We start from the raw sequence: 14,453 nt of genomic DNA, 5'->3' as shown, positions 1-14,453 counted from the left end.
GATAATATCGTTAATCGCGATTATTTTGGCCACGATAATCGTGAGTCTAAAATTTAATATCGTCCCATCCCTAACTACAACCAGTACATTTTTTCATTTACTTCTTCTGCTTTAGTTTGAAGTTGGCAAAAACGTCACAGATTGTCAAATAGGATTACTACTAAAGCCTACGCATTCCACTATTGGCAACCTATCGCTGAAATTTCAAAGGCTTGGCTTTATCAAAGTGACATATTTTGGACTATTTTTCTTCACATTCTTGGTTCAGTTCAGTAGACACTGTTTGGTATTCGCTCATGGTCACCTCTCACACAACATTACAGTACAGCTGGAGGCCTGAGCTGCACCGAGGCCGCTGTGAAAACCTCCTTCATAATTCTGTATACGTTTGGATTTGAGATTTGCACAAGCTGTTTTTGGGCATGCCCCTATTTGAACCAGACTGGAGCGGAGATATGTTGTTTTAAAATGCTAATTCATACACAGAGAGCTGAAGGTGCACTATGTAACATTTGTGATGGGTGGTCCACAACCTGTTTGTCTCCATGGAGATGTAACTGCTTTGTCTCGATTGTTCGAATATCAGTACTTACTCTAGTGATGACAAGATTGAGCGAGATCTAAGGCACACAGAATAAACTAATCAGAATCAAGTCAGGACTAAACCAGGACTAAACCAGGACTAAAACAGGGCTGAACCAGGACTGAACCAGGTCTAAAACAGGACTAAACCAGGACTAAAACAGGACTGAACCAGGACTAAACCAGGACTAAATCAGGTCTAAAACAGGACTAAACCAGGACTAAACCAGGACTAAATCAGGACTAAACCAGGACTACACCAGAACTAAAACAGGTCTAAAATAACAATATGATGTAAACAAGGTCTACACCAGAACTAAAACAAGTCTACAGCAAGGCTAAACAACAAAGAAATACAACTATTGACCTTAAGCCCCCGCCCACTTCTGCCATAAATGGACCTTTGTGGCGGCACTACCGCTTAAGTGGGAATCACATTCATTTCAATGGGGAAATTTGAGAAAAGTTTCACCTCAAAAATCTGATATAAAGTAGTGCTAGTGCTTTGTGTTAGATGTTCTATGTTCATGTAACAAACAAGTCAACAAAGCTCCGATTCTCTGGAGGCTTTAAAACGGCTCCTTATAAAACCTATTTACTGTTAAGATCAACAGCCCCATGCAAAATAATACAACCCTAATGACGATGGTGGCGCCCACTAGTGATGGCACTTTCGGCTCTTTTATGGGATTCAAATCTTTTGGATACGTTCATTTCAAAGAGCCGTTCAAAACACTGGCTCTTTTACTATTTATTTATATGACAGAAGCCAATGCGTTAGAGTATGGTGCCTGAAAACTACTCAGAAAAGTACAATTTTACTACCAAAAAATAGATAAATAAATGCACTTCTTCTAACAGGTTTCCCATGTGGCACTGAAGGATGGGTCAAATGCAGATGACCCAGTTCTTCAGTTTAAATTTGGTAAATACTCCACTTTACCTGCAAGAACATAGCGCTAAATGTGTAACTTTTCCAGGTCCATCACTTGTTTGTTTCCAAGGAGATGTTTTACTTTGCCCCCAATATCCTACAGTAAGTGGAGCCACCAAGACAAGTTACAGGTCAGATCTGTGGAGAGACGAGCCCACTCACGGTTAGAGTGCATGGTTTTAAAGGCATTCTAGCAATAAAAATCCTACTAGTAATGAAACGAGCGCTAGATGGAAAGCCTTGATGATTCTATAGGCAAAACATTAACATTTCCGTGGAGATAACGGACAGAAGCCAGTGTGAGTGAACTAATTTTAACAGAAAACTAATCCAAAAGAGAAACGACCAAGGCTCAGATGTGTTTAAATGGCTCAAACTGAGAGTGGGAGTGTGTTTACCCTTTCAAATTACGCATAATCGAAATAAAACGTTGCACTATAATAATAATAATTTAAAAACTAACAGTTATTATGATGCTAAATATGTTTTTTTCTGCACAAAGCTCTCACTCGTGTCGCCTGCTCTGCTTCTGTGATGATTCTTGTGACGGTTCAGTTGTAATCAGTATAAAAATGCAGACAAATTAGAAAGAAAAAGATTCGGCTCTTTTAAAAAATGAGATTCGGATCCAAACGTTCAAACTAAACTGGCAAAAATGGAAATGAAAAAGAACTGGTCTGTATACCACATGTTGAGAATCAGTGCTGTGGGTGCCATAGTAGAAGAATACATCCCACAATATCTATAATGGAATGTAAACATGTTTGTCCTGTGTATTGTTAGCTGCCCCGGTCCTGACAGATAAGAGGTTGTGGTATTTATAACCTTGAAACCTTGATTACGATGGAGGAGCTTTTTATGTAAATTGACTTTGCTTATCTAATGAGAAACAAGTGGGTGTGGCCTAAACATCACAATAGGTTGCGTTCAGGATGTGGAACAATCATAATTTCAGGTGAGGGGCTTGTATAATGATATTGACCACGCACACATTCACGCACACACACACACACACACATTCATACACCAGTGTACACAGACACTGGGGGCGAGGTGGGTTAAGTGTCTTACTCAAGGACACAACAACAGCATTTCTCTGGAACCTTATCACTTTTTATCCACAAACATGCCATATTAATCTTGTGGTTTAGAGTTCTTGGATTTCAACAATCATTTCCTTTCCGAGAATGTTCCACAACATGGCATTAAACCGATGTAACGTGCATGTATTCAACTACAGTTATTTTTATTGCTCACTGAACAAAAGTTTCAGAGTGAAGACGTTTTCGCCGCTCATCCAAACAGCTTCTTCAGTTCTGGTCGGATTGCTGGTGGACACTGTCTAAAACTCCTATTTGTTTACAGTGTTGTGTTGCTGTAAACAAAGAGGTGGGTTCATTTCAGTGTCGTTAGCTCCTCCCTTCAGACCATAGACTGTATAAAGAAGTGGGATAAGTGAGTGTGACGTCACCCATAGTTCCGCTCCAGTCAAATGAAGCTCATCGAGGCTAACAGTTACAGGGGCCAATTTAGTGCCAAGTTACATATTAGGAACTCAGAACGCCAGTATCATAGCAAACAAAGAGCCAATCTGGAGCAAGCTACGTCCATCCCGCTCACACCACTTGTTTATCAGGGAGTGAGCACTTAGCAACGCTGTCAATCAAACCTGTTGCTAACGCTGCAAGAGTAACCTTGGGGAAAGAAGGGGCCTGATCTGACTGTTATTAATGTTCGTATCTTGAGTTATGGACAAAACAGTGAAATAAAAATACCAGGATCATGTAGAGTGGATTGATACGAACATTTTCATGTCAGAATGATGAGACTCACTGCAGCGGTAACTAGGCATGATGGCGTTTCCTGTTTGTCTCCATGAAAGATAAGATGTGTTTAATGCCACACTGATAAAAAATATTTAATCTTAATTAACTTTTCTGAATCAACTTGATGTTGTTAAATATGTGCTTTTTGTTAGTTTAGTCTAGTAATACAGGGTGTCTATAAAGTCTCTTTACAATTTTAAAATGTAATTTCAAAGGTAATAGATAAGACATACTAATTAGATGTGTTCTATTATACTCAGTGGTTTTTAATCACATTGCAGTTTTGTATTTCAAGCATCCTGTTGATTAAAGAGACACCTCTAAGAAATGACTCCTCCTCAAGAGAAGTCACAGTGTGTGTCATGGTTCTTTGGGGCTGTGTTAAAGATGTCGTGTCTGGAACAAAGATACGGGACATTACTGAACTAAAGCAAAAGATACAGATGTGATTGAAACCACTGATGAGGCTCTGCTACAGCGAACATGGAGAGAAATCCATTTGTGTGCTTCATGTGAGTAATAGTGCTCATATAGAGGTGGATTAAATGAAGTTAAAACTTTGGAAACCACAAGTCTGATTGAGATATCTTATCAACTGCCTTTTTAATGCACTTTTTAATCATAAAGTGACTTTATGGACACCCTGTATTCACTAGTATTCTGACCTGTCAAATGTGGCTCATTTTTGAATGTTGGTGACACATGAATGAAACCTATAATGCCGCTATAAGCTCGCCTTGTTAATAGAGATTCAAACTGAAAAAAAAATGAACTGAATCACTTTACTGTTTCCTCACATATTAGTTTTATTGTCGAGCTGTCTGCTGTTTCAAAGACGGTGCCAGACGAAAGTGACGAATGAGTAATGCAAAAAAAAATACCATAAAAACAAGTCTCTGCTCTTTTCTTCCACTAATTGTAGACTGAAGCATGAAAGAGATCATTCCTATTGTGCTTTGGGAAGTGAAGTTTTGCAAATGTCAACTTGTATTGTTAAAAGAAAATACAGAGAATAGGGGAGAAGAATGCTCAAAATGGTATTTTAGCAATGCATTTCGCTCGTACCAGAGATTACTTGATACTTTATTTTTATATTTTTTTACAGACCAAGTCATCAAGTCATTAATATTAACTAGTTTTGAAATAATATGAGCATGATCTTGACCCGTATTAGAACAAGTATAAGACACATAGACTAGTGTACACCCATGGACCACTATGGAACATACCTGGACGAATGAGGGATTACACAGATATAAGGCCACATGGGAATAGAAAAGAAAGTACTACCATTTAATGTTGAAAATCACATTCAATTGTCTAAATAAGGAGTGTTTTTTTTTCTTATCAGTGTGGTATGAGAATCAGTGTCGAGTCTATTCCTTAGTATGGAAATCAAGTTTGAAATGTTTGTACTGTAACAACACTATCTCCGAGACTCTCCCCCGGCATATTTAACATGTCCTTGAGCAATAATTCAGTAGTAGATGAGACGTGAGATTTCTTAATACATGAAAAGGGAGCAAAACGTGCTGAATCAGAACTAAACCAGGAATAACAGGGATTTATCAGATGAACTCAGCCAAACTAAGATGATGACCAAATTGCTAAACAGTCAAAACTAGAAGCAGGATTTGGCAGTGGGCGTCTCATTTACAAGTCAACGCAGAATTTGTCACTTTGAAGTGTCACTTAATGAAACTAAATAGGGCTGAAACTGCAAAACTGCAAAAATACCACCAAAATAAAGTTCATAGTAATAAACAACGTTATTAACTTGACTTTGCTCTTTGCACCAAGTCACCCACAATCAGCGTGCATCCCACAAATGAAACTACTGAACATTGCATCAGGTTTGTGAAGTCATAGTGTACAGTTTTGTATCATGTTTTTGTATATTTATGGAGAATTGTCGTGTGGGAGCATGGGTAATGTAGGCTTGTGGGCGGAGTATTGGATAGGATTGTATGGCTAAACCATAACAAGGGTTTGAATAGGCACTGGAGAGATCGCTAAATTACTGAAACATGCACAGATGATATATAAAACCTCTTTAGGCACATTTTTGATGAGGGAACAACATCAGAACATGGTTCTAAATGCAATATTTGGCATGTCCACCTCCCGTTACTTCAAAATCTTCAAAATGCACGATAAAGACAAAGTTATGGAAACACAACTAATGGCAAGTAATGACATTTTTTCCTGGAAAAGCTCAGATGCATGTGAAATGTGAAAGACCTGCTACAGCTTAATAACAAATATAAGTGTGCAAGTCTGCTAAATATTTATTTTGTACTTGACATCTAAAACAAGAAAATCTAGTAAACAGTAGTAAGAAACCAGTGAACAGTTAGCTAAACAATATGTAGAAGCAGATGTAGAAGAACTGAACCTTTCTCTCCTTAAGATGTTTCTGAGTCTCTGTGCTGAGGATATTAATTGTTGTGGGGTGAGTTTAAGGCTGTTTCTAAATGTCCACCCCAGCACCAGTCCTGCACTTAAGCTGACTCTATAATGACTCACTCACACAGCCATCCGGACACACAGCTCACTACTTTCGGATTATGTGACTCTGGTGTCTGGGTGAAAAAAAGTCAGCTAAACTCTGATAAAACTTGATTTCTGTCATAAATAATGATAAACTTGGACTGGCATAAGTCTTTATGGACTAATAATAATAATACAAACTTTTGCCACGTAAATGTTTTGGATTTTTACATTTTTTGTCTTTTAGCAGCTTTGTTCATAATCAGTGATAGTGTGATAAATCAGTGCTTGTATCTGCTTCATTCAGCTGTGTCATGACAAGACAAGTCGCTGTCCACTGTTGTTTTTCCGACTTTCACAATGCATTGTGGTCTGTATTGACCGGTTTAGTGACCACCAATGCCCACTACTTTTGAAGGTGCATTGTGGTAAATTTTGAATGCACTACTTTTTCACCAACTAGCCATTTGGACACCACTAAAAATGGTGTGACCCCTAAATAGTGCCCTAACGATGGTGATTAGTGTCCTTTATCTCTTCCTATCCTTAGCTAACAAGCTAGCTAAGCTCTGCACAGTCACAGCAACAACGGATGACTTTCAGTTTCTATTTTTTCATATAAAGCTGATTTGAGCTGAAAAAAAAATGATTCATAGTAAAAAATTTGGCCAAAAAGCAAAGAAAAACATTTTGTTTGTTGTGCTGCCCATATTTCCGCCTGTCAGTGCTGAGGAACATTTTAACCTCTACAGATGTGGATGTATGTTTACACAATCATCATCAAGAATACATTAATTATACTATATCCCATATACAATTTATAATTAAACAAAAGTGAAAAGTAAATTTAAAGTTTAGTACAACTTTAGTTAATATGAATATTGGCAAATCTGTTATTAGTTGTAACCAGCAAGTCAAATATATTGGACCATCCCTAAAATAATCATACTACCAACAAATCCTTAACTGTCAGTGTCCATTCTCAAACATCGCAGTAATAGTTCATAATATCATAAAAGTGTCTAACCTGTACGTTTTCTCTGAGGTCCGTGGCTTCTCTGAGCGGCTGCGTTGATGCTCTGAACAGTTCATCAACGACTTTAATCCCTGTAGTTTTGGTGGTGGTGTACTCTCGCGCTTTCCTCCCTTTTCTCACCGAAATACCTCTCTTATGCGCTTTTCCACCTCCTCTTCTGTTTGTGATGGCTACATGGACGAACAAAGTTGTATTGGCCAGAAACTCCCCAGTTAACGACTGGAGCGGGACATGCCTATATCCTGGTTGCAGGCATTCAAACGGGATTGTGTATTGCCCGATAAACTCATCTCCAATGTAGTCATCATCAAGAACTACAAATCTTAGCACGGCTAGTTCGGGTAAGTTGATCTGAAACTCAAAACTTTCGTCAAAAATGGGGTTGTCGCCATTTTGCGAGACTGTTTTGGTTCGTTGCTCTGCGCAATCAGCTGGTATGCCGTGTATTTCGACGTATATGTATGGCTCTACTACATCCCCTTTAGCCGCAGACCCACGTGGCTTGGGTAAGTTTTGCCCACTGATCACTTTTATATGAAGAAGTTGCGCAGAAACACCTGGTAGCGAGTCCCTTGCATTGGCACTGAAGTAGGACACCTCCTCTCTCATGATGGCTGGTCGTAAAACATACCCACAGTTCCCATTTTGCCTGAACCAACCCAAGTTTAGATCCATCATCAGTCCTGGAGTTTGATAGTTCATCGCGACTATCTGGCAACCGCACTTCCAAAAATCCTGAGGGTTCATGTTACTGGCATCGATTCGCATTGGAGTGGGGTATACCCGGGACAGAAAGCGCTTATTGTAACAGACAAACTCCTCCGGGAATTCATTGGCGAAGCGGTTAGCATCCACCTCGTTGAAGGAGCAAATTTCCCAGTATTTCTGCTCCCTTTTGGAAATGTCAAAATCCCTGAACTGTACGGACTTGCAGAGAGTTACGAGATCGGAAAGCTCCCGGCAAAGTCTAAGTCTTTTGAATCCCAAACCGTTTAGCTGGTCTTTGTCATCTACGCCAACTCTTCTGGACATTTCTAAGCCTTCTTCCTCATCTGTAACATCCCCCTCGCTATCCGGGCAGCTAGGGGGCAGTTTTTTACCCTTAATAAGAATTTTGCCTTTCAGTTTTTCAGGTGACAGTAGGTAGTTTTCTTCCTTACTTGGCATTTGGAGGTATAATTTATCCCCAAGTATCTTTTTTATGTGTTGGGCCATGACTCTTTGCTGGGGTATAGAGCAATGCGTCACCAAACAGAGAATCAGCGGATATTCTGAACTTTCAAATGCATATTGGTTTATAATATCTAGGATTTTTGAGAACGCTAGCTGAGACGCGACAGAACTTCCTATGTAGACCACCGGTTCGTTGTCGGGGCCGTTCCACACGATCACCTCGATACTTCTACAACCCATTCGCAAAGCTCGGATGTAGCTGCTAATATCTGAAGAACCCCAAAAATGGTCTTCAAGAAGCGATGCATTGTGGGAAGAGTTGATATAGTAGTGCGACAGCGGTTGCGTCATATCCTGGCATACCCGTTTGTGTTGGGGGTCAAAAATGTGGCATTCGGACGATAAGAGGTAGTGCGTGAATCCGTCTATGGAGAGATACCCACGTTCTCTGCCCTCCAATGACGGTTCGAACTTTTGCACGATTTCCCTGCACAGTTCTTCGTTCACGCATTCCACTCCTTGCTCAACCTCAACAAAAAGCATCAGGTCTTTGCTATCCAGATACTCCTTGTTGCTTGAGAACTGTACCATCAAAAAAAATATCTCTGGTCTCGTACACAGCTCGCAATACGCCTCCACAAATGTATCCATGTTGATTGCTTCGCCGTATTGGTCTTTTGCTTTTTGTAGCTCCTTGAATTTTAGCTCGATAAGCGCTTCTTTCATCCCTGGGTTTAGTCCCTTTATAATTTGCGTTGCCCTGAACAAATCTATATGCCCTTCTTTGTCGGTGTCGGCTAGTTCGAAAACAGATCCGATCCAAGATGTTCGCAAACTCGGTTGGTTAGGTTCCACCATGTTAACTGTATGCCTACCGTAAGATACTAGATACCTCAACCCCATTACCCAAGTGCTAACCACATCTGCGGTGCTAGCAACCAAATCTAAGGACTCGTAGTTGTCGCCATAGATAATCGAGAAAGCGCATTCATCTGGAAATTGGTCAGAGAGTCCATTGCTGCGAAGTACTGGCGTTTTCTTTCCCAATCGAACTTCCTTAATGCTTTTGATTTCCAATTTGGCTTTTTCCGAATCCTTTTTGGAAGGCTCCCACCGTAACCAGCGCATGTCAGGGTCGAGGAGGAAGTAGCGGTTGTACATGCGGGAGTTGGATCGGACTTTCTTCATCTCGCAGCCCTCCATCATAAAGGCCATGCAAGCCGCAGTGCTGTTGATTTTACGATCGCTGGGCATCGAGCTGAAGGAGACAGTCTTCTTCCGCACCTGCTTCTGCTTGGAGCCATCCTGAAACAGAACAAGAAAAAGAAATATTTAGATTAAGATAGTTGCGTTCAAATGAAATGGAAAAAATAGTTCCTGTAAACGAAGACTGGACATAGACTGCAATCGGTGCTCAGAACAACTAGGAATGTCACAAAAAATGGAGTTAATATGAGAAGGACCACACCCTCAACGTCCTTCTGCTCCTCTCCAGCGAACCACAGCTCACCTCAACCACACCTCTAATAACCCAAAAGCCCTGTTTATACAAGCCTATCCCAAAAACACGATGCACATGATGCTAACCGCCTGAGACAGAGCTCCCACCTGAGTCTCTACCCAGCCACAACCACATCGAGTCAATCATCAACCACTAAATATCTTTATCGTATACCATTGTTGGGGCGTGGTCCTTGCTACTGATGTTTTTTGTGATTTTATGATTACAATAATTGACAACAAAACAAACCAGGGGCGGCGACAGACATTTTTGGTTGGAGGAGCTATGGAAGGGGAGCTAACTTCTTCAATGGGGGTGCTCACTTAACATGTTCATTTAGAGTTGTATATGGATTCGAGCGGACCCTCTCCCTCTATCATGTTTCAGTCATTGTATTAAACATTTAAATGTAGTTAGCCCCTGTAGTGATTTATACGCTAATGTGGATTTTTTTTTTTAATTGTAGTCACATTTTGAACACACTGTGGTTGCCTTTTGAACGGTTTTAGTCAAAATTTAAAAATCTTTAGGGGAGTTATGGGGGAGCATTGGCTAGGGCCCCCTTAAGAGCCCCCTCCATAGCACCGCCCCTGCACCATTCCTCTGCCACATGACCAGTTTTATTAAATTTGTATTTAAATTACCCACAATTGTTATTTTGTTTAATTCTTACAATAATTGTGACCTGAAAAAACACAGATAATAACTGATTAATGTTGACGTCTCTAACTGAAACCCATCATCTGCTGTCTTTGCACTGGCATCACAACAACTGTCTTTTGCTCAGTTTTGACATTTTTACCAATTCACGTTCATTGAATGTGACAAGACTTGAAAGACTCTTCCAGGTCTGCTCCCAGAGAAATTATTATTACGTGCCAAAATAAAATAACTTTTTTATTTGAAATATTTTGGGTTTGTTAACCAGCTAAAAAAAAGACAGCACAGAATGAACCTTTGCTAAAAAAAAAAAAAAAAAAGAACACCTTATCTGTCTTAGTCTTGTCACAATACCAAAAACTGAGCTCAAGTTTTGAAACTAAGGAACAGATCTGATACGGTTTCAGATAGCACAGTTATACCACAGAATGTTCATTTCAAAACAAGATAAAAGTAGTTTCTTTGGTATCACCATGTGGTCCTGTGCTGGTTCTGATACCGATCAAGTACATTATAAAACTATTCAGAAAAATACCAACTTTGTCCTATATGTGTGATTTCTCCAGTTTCTCCTGTTCAAATGTGTTTCGTTACTAAATACTATCAACGAGTATCTGAGTTTTTTTGACCACGCTAGTCCAGTGTTGGAATGTAACAGAGTAAAAGTAATAAAGTACTGTACTTAAGTAAAATTTTTAGGTATCTGTACTGAATACTTAAAGTAAAGGTGTTTTTTTATTATGGTTTGAGACCTGCTGAAAAGGCTGAGGGGTTTATTTTAACATGTTCGTCATGTTCTTTAAACCAAGAAAAATTTACAAAAAAAAAAAAAAAAATACAAATAAATAAATTAATTAATTAATTAAATAATTGTGAAAAATTTACAAAAAATAAATAAATTAATAAAAAAAATCCATTTAATTGTTTCTATTAAACAAAGCTCAACACAAATCTGTATCAAAAACACTACATTTGAAGCCTTATAGTTTTTACTTTTTACTCTTTAAGTGCATTTTTAAACAGGTACTTTAACTTTTACTTGAGTAGATGTTTTCATGTGATATTTTTACTTTCACGTGCATATTTTTTTTTGCTCCGTTATCTGTACTTTCACTTAAGTAACACAACTGAGCACTTCTTTCACCACTGCCCTTGTCTGTCTATTCATGAGTTTTCGAATTATGAAAAATTTGGACCGTTGCCATAGCAATTAACAGTTTAAAACATTAAATAAACAGTTACCCAAGTGTTGCATATAAGAGGAAGTGGAAAACCGTGAATAAAAAAGACTGCCGTGTTATGTCACTGCACATCCCTGGAGACATCAAGAAGCTAGAACAAAAAAAAAAAAAAACAGTTTGAGTATCTCTTCTACAAACCACCTGCTCTGATGAAGTTTTGGATCTGATATTTCTGTGTGTATCGTCAGCAGTGAACAGGCGCCGCTGTGTCCCACTTGAACAAAAAGGGGCCGAGGGTACCCTGAATCCACACGAGCTGATTTAGGACCTGGAAAATGTGCCCGTTGAATAATGCATACCACCGAGAACAGTATGTTAGATTTAAAGTCAGATTTATGTCTTAGTTAGATTTAAAACAGCCCGCCTTTGTACTGTGGCAAAACAAAGTAGATCACTCTGACATAACGATAATCAAAGCTATTTAACTTGTGTCCCTCCCTGCGTTAATCTTGTGATGCTTTTTCCATTCGGGGTTGTGTTTAATGCCTGGATACCGTTCAAACATCTAAAATAATAATAAAGCAAAGACCTTTATAATAGGCAAGGTGTGTGAAGTGTCTTGCCTAAGGACACAACTACAGTTTGCGCTAGAGTCACTACTGCCCCACTGTGGCCTATGGTATTCAGCAGAGTGTGTAGTGGAGTAGAAAGTACAGATACTGCTCTCACATGTAGTGAAGTAAAAGTAAAAAGTACCCACTGTAAAATGTACTTAAGTACAGTGCTATTTAAAAGTACTACTTTTACTTTATTATCTTTATTATCTTCCACCACTACTGAGAACAGACAAGGTGGAAAAAATTAGAGATATGTTTTTTATTGGCGCTTTTTTTCATGTCCGATGCCGATACTGATTATTTCAAATCTAGTGCAACTGACGGCTCTTTTTGGGCCCATATGTAGGGCTGATTTTGATTCTTTTCCCCAACTGATGCAATTTCAATTTACTACAAACTCCCCCCAAGGCCTTTTTTACTACAAACCTATGAGAGTGAGTAGTCATGTTTTCTGCAGTCATCGCTTTGCACTGAAATGTTCAAATAAAGATTTTGTGTCTCCTTTAGGCAGCCTGTGCTGGAGATTTAAGGCTGATCGCCGATGTGCTAAAATATATATATAGTTCTATCTTTAGCAAAATAATAGAGATTTACATAAAAAATAGGGACTAAATGGGTTCTAAAGCTAAACAAAGACCATCAAGACTAGACAAGCAATTTACATAACACAATCAGGTCATTCAATATACAGTAAGTAACTCTAACACAGGACTAAAACTCAAAGGGTATCTCACAATAGTCTCTGTGCACAGAAGCAGCTAGCTAGCTCACTAGGTCGCAAAGCTAACAGTCACTTTTATTCAAATCGGAAAACATAAAATTCAAATTCATTAAACTACAGACTACCCAATTATTTTTATATGTCAAATACTTCAGTTTTGAGGCAGTTTATTAAGCCTCAAAATTAGCATTAGCGTTAGCCTTAAGACAACAACATCTCTTTATTTGTTTAGTTTTTAACATGTCAGTGACATCCCCTCACAGCTCCTTTTTCACTGCTTTATCTTTAAATATTTATTCATTTTAGCATGGCTCTGCAAAAACTTCATAGACACAGGAAGTAGTGATGCTAACAGTGAAGCTGCCGGACGCTACTGCGCACAGAGCCAATTCCACGCGAAACAGTTTAAAACAAAACAAACAGTCTTATAACCACAGAGGAAACATAAGAAAAGCAACAGATCAATGGGATAATCGAGACATATCACTTCATAAACAGCCACATGGCCATTATAGCTCCCTGGCTTTACAAAGATGTTCAAAACAGCCTGTTGAAGCATTCAGGAAGCTCCATTCAAGTTCTTGTAATCATCAAAACGTGGTATCAACCATATTGCACAAAGCTATTTAACTACTGTCTCTGTCTGCATCCGCTGTGACAAGTTACAACCCTTTTTACTGTGAAATATCGCTGTTCACAAAGAGCTTTCCCCGGAGAATAGAACGGGGATAAGTCCTGGTCTCTGGACACTGGCTGCCTGTTTAGGGGCTGATGGATCTGTGCAGAGTATGGTTCAACTTTAGCTCCGACAAACTGCAGAGCGCCATCCATCTCTGCCAGTCAACACTCGCCCACCGCCTCACGATTAATGCCTCTCGCTTCATGCCTCTCGCTTCATGCAAAAGGAGCAGATTTTACATTCTTGGGAGCAAGGGTATGGTATGACCTCATTTAAACAGCCCATGTTACACTGTTTTCTGATCTAAGTTATAATGTTTCCTTATCACAAACATACCTGGAGTTGTGTTTTGTTTCACTCACAGGCTGAGTTCTTCGCTGAAACAGAAAACAGCCTGTTCTACCTTGTGATGTCATGTGGTAATTCAAGAAGTGCTCTAAAACAGATGAGATTTAGCGATTGTGCTAACGCTACCGTATTTATGTTGAAGCTGCTCGCTGACACATGGGTCAATATGTCACATTAATCAATATTATTCCAACAAATACTGATTTAAAAAGATAAACTGTGCGATGTAATGGACATAAGAGTGTAAACAATCTAGCGATGCATTTGTACAGATGAGCTCATCAAGGAGAGTGTGAAAGTGAAGTAATATTGCAGTGTTATTTTCAATCGTCGATTCAATTTTGTTTTTTCTTAAAATCATGTAAATATGGTTTTGCTACTACCACTACTACACTAGCACTACTACTAGTCACTACTACCACGACTAGCACTACCACTACTACTGCTACAACTACCACTACTACTGCTACAACTACTACCACTACCATTACCATTACCACACTAGCACTACTACCACTGCTAGCACTAGCACGGGCGACAGTAGCTCAGTTGGTAGATTTATTTATTTATTTATTTATTTCAGGGACAATGCACATTAATAAACATTTGCATGTAAATATGCCAGAATTAGCCCGAGGGCTATTTTTCATCCGTAGTCCCGGGACAGGTGTAAAATAAAACAAGGTTAGAGTAGAGTGTTTGTCC

The 14,453-nt window shown here is 39.1% G+C and overlaps 1 protein-coding gene across 1 annotated transcript in view; it reads right to left on the bottom strand.

Moving 5' to 3' along the window:
• plcl5 (phospholipase C like 5) overlaps window positions 1–14,453 on the bottom strand; it is a 175,983-nt gene that overhangs the window by 62,226 nt on the left and 99,304 nt on the right. The window contains exon 2 of the mRNA XM_033971399.2: window positions 6,860–9,346. Coding sequence (XP_033827290.2) covers window positions 6,860–9,346 — 2,487 coding nt within the window. The remainder of the gene's footprint in view (window positions 1–6,859; window positions 9,347–14,453) is intronic.

The sequence above is a fragment of the Periophthalmus magnuspinnatus genome, chromosome 8 (assembly GCF_009829125.3).
Source record: "Periophthalmus magnuspinnatus isolate fPerMag1 chromosome 8, fPerMag1.2.pri, whole genome shotgun sequence".
NCBI lineage: Eukaryota > Metazoa > Chordata > Actinopteri > Gobiiformes > Gobiidae > Periophthalmus > Periophthalmus magnuspinnatus.
The sequence above is the reverse complement of the archived record's forward strand: the minus strand, read 5'-3'. Positions and strand labels throughout refer to the sequence as shown.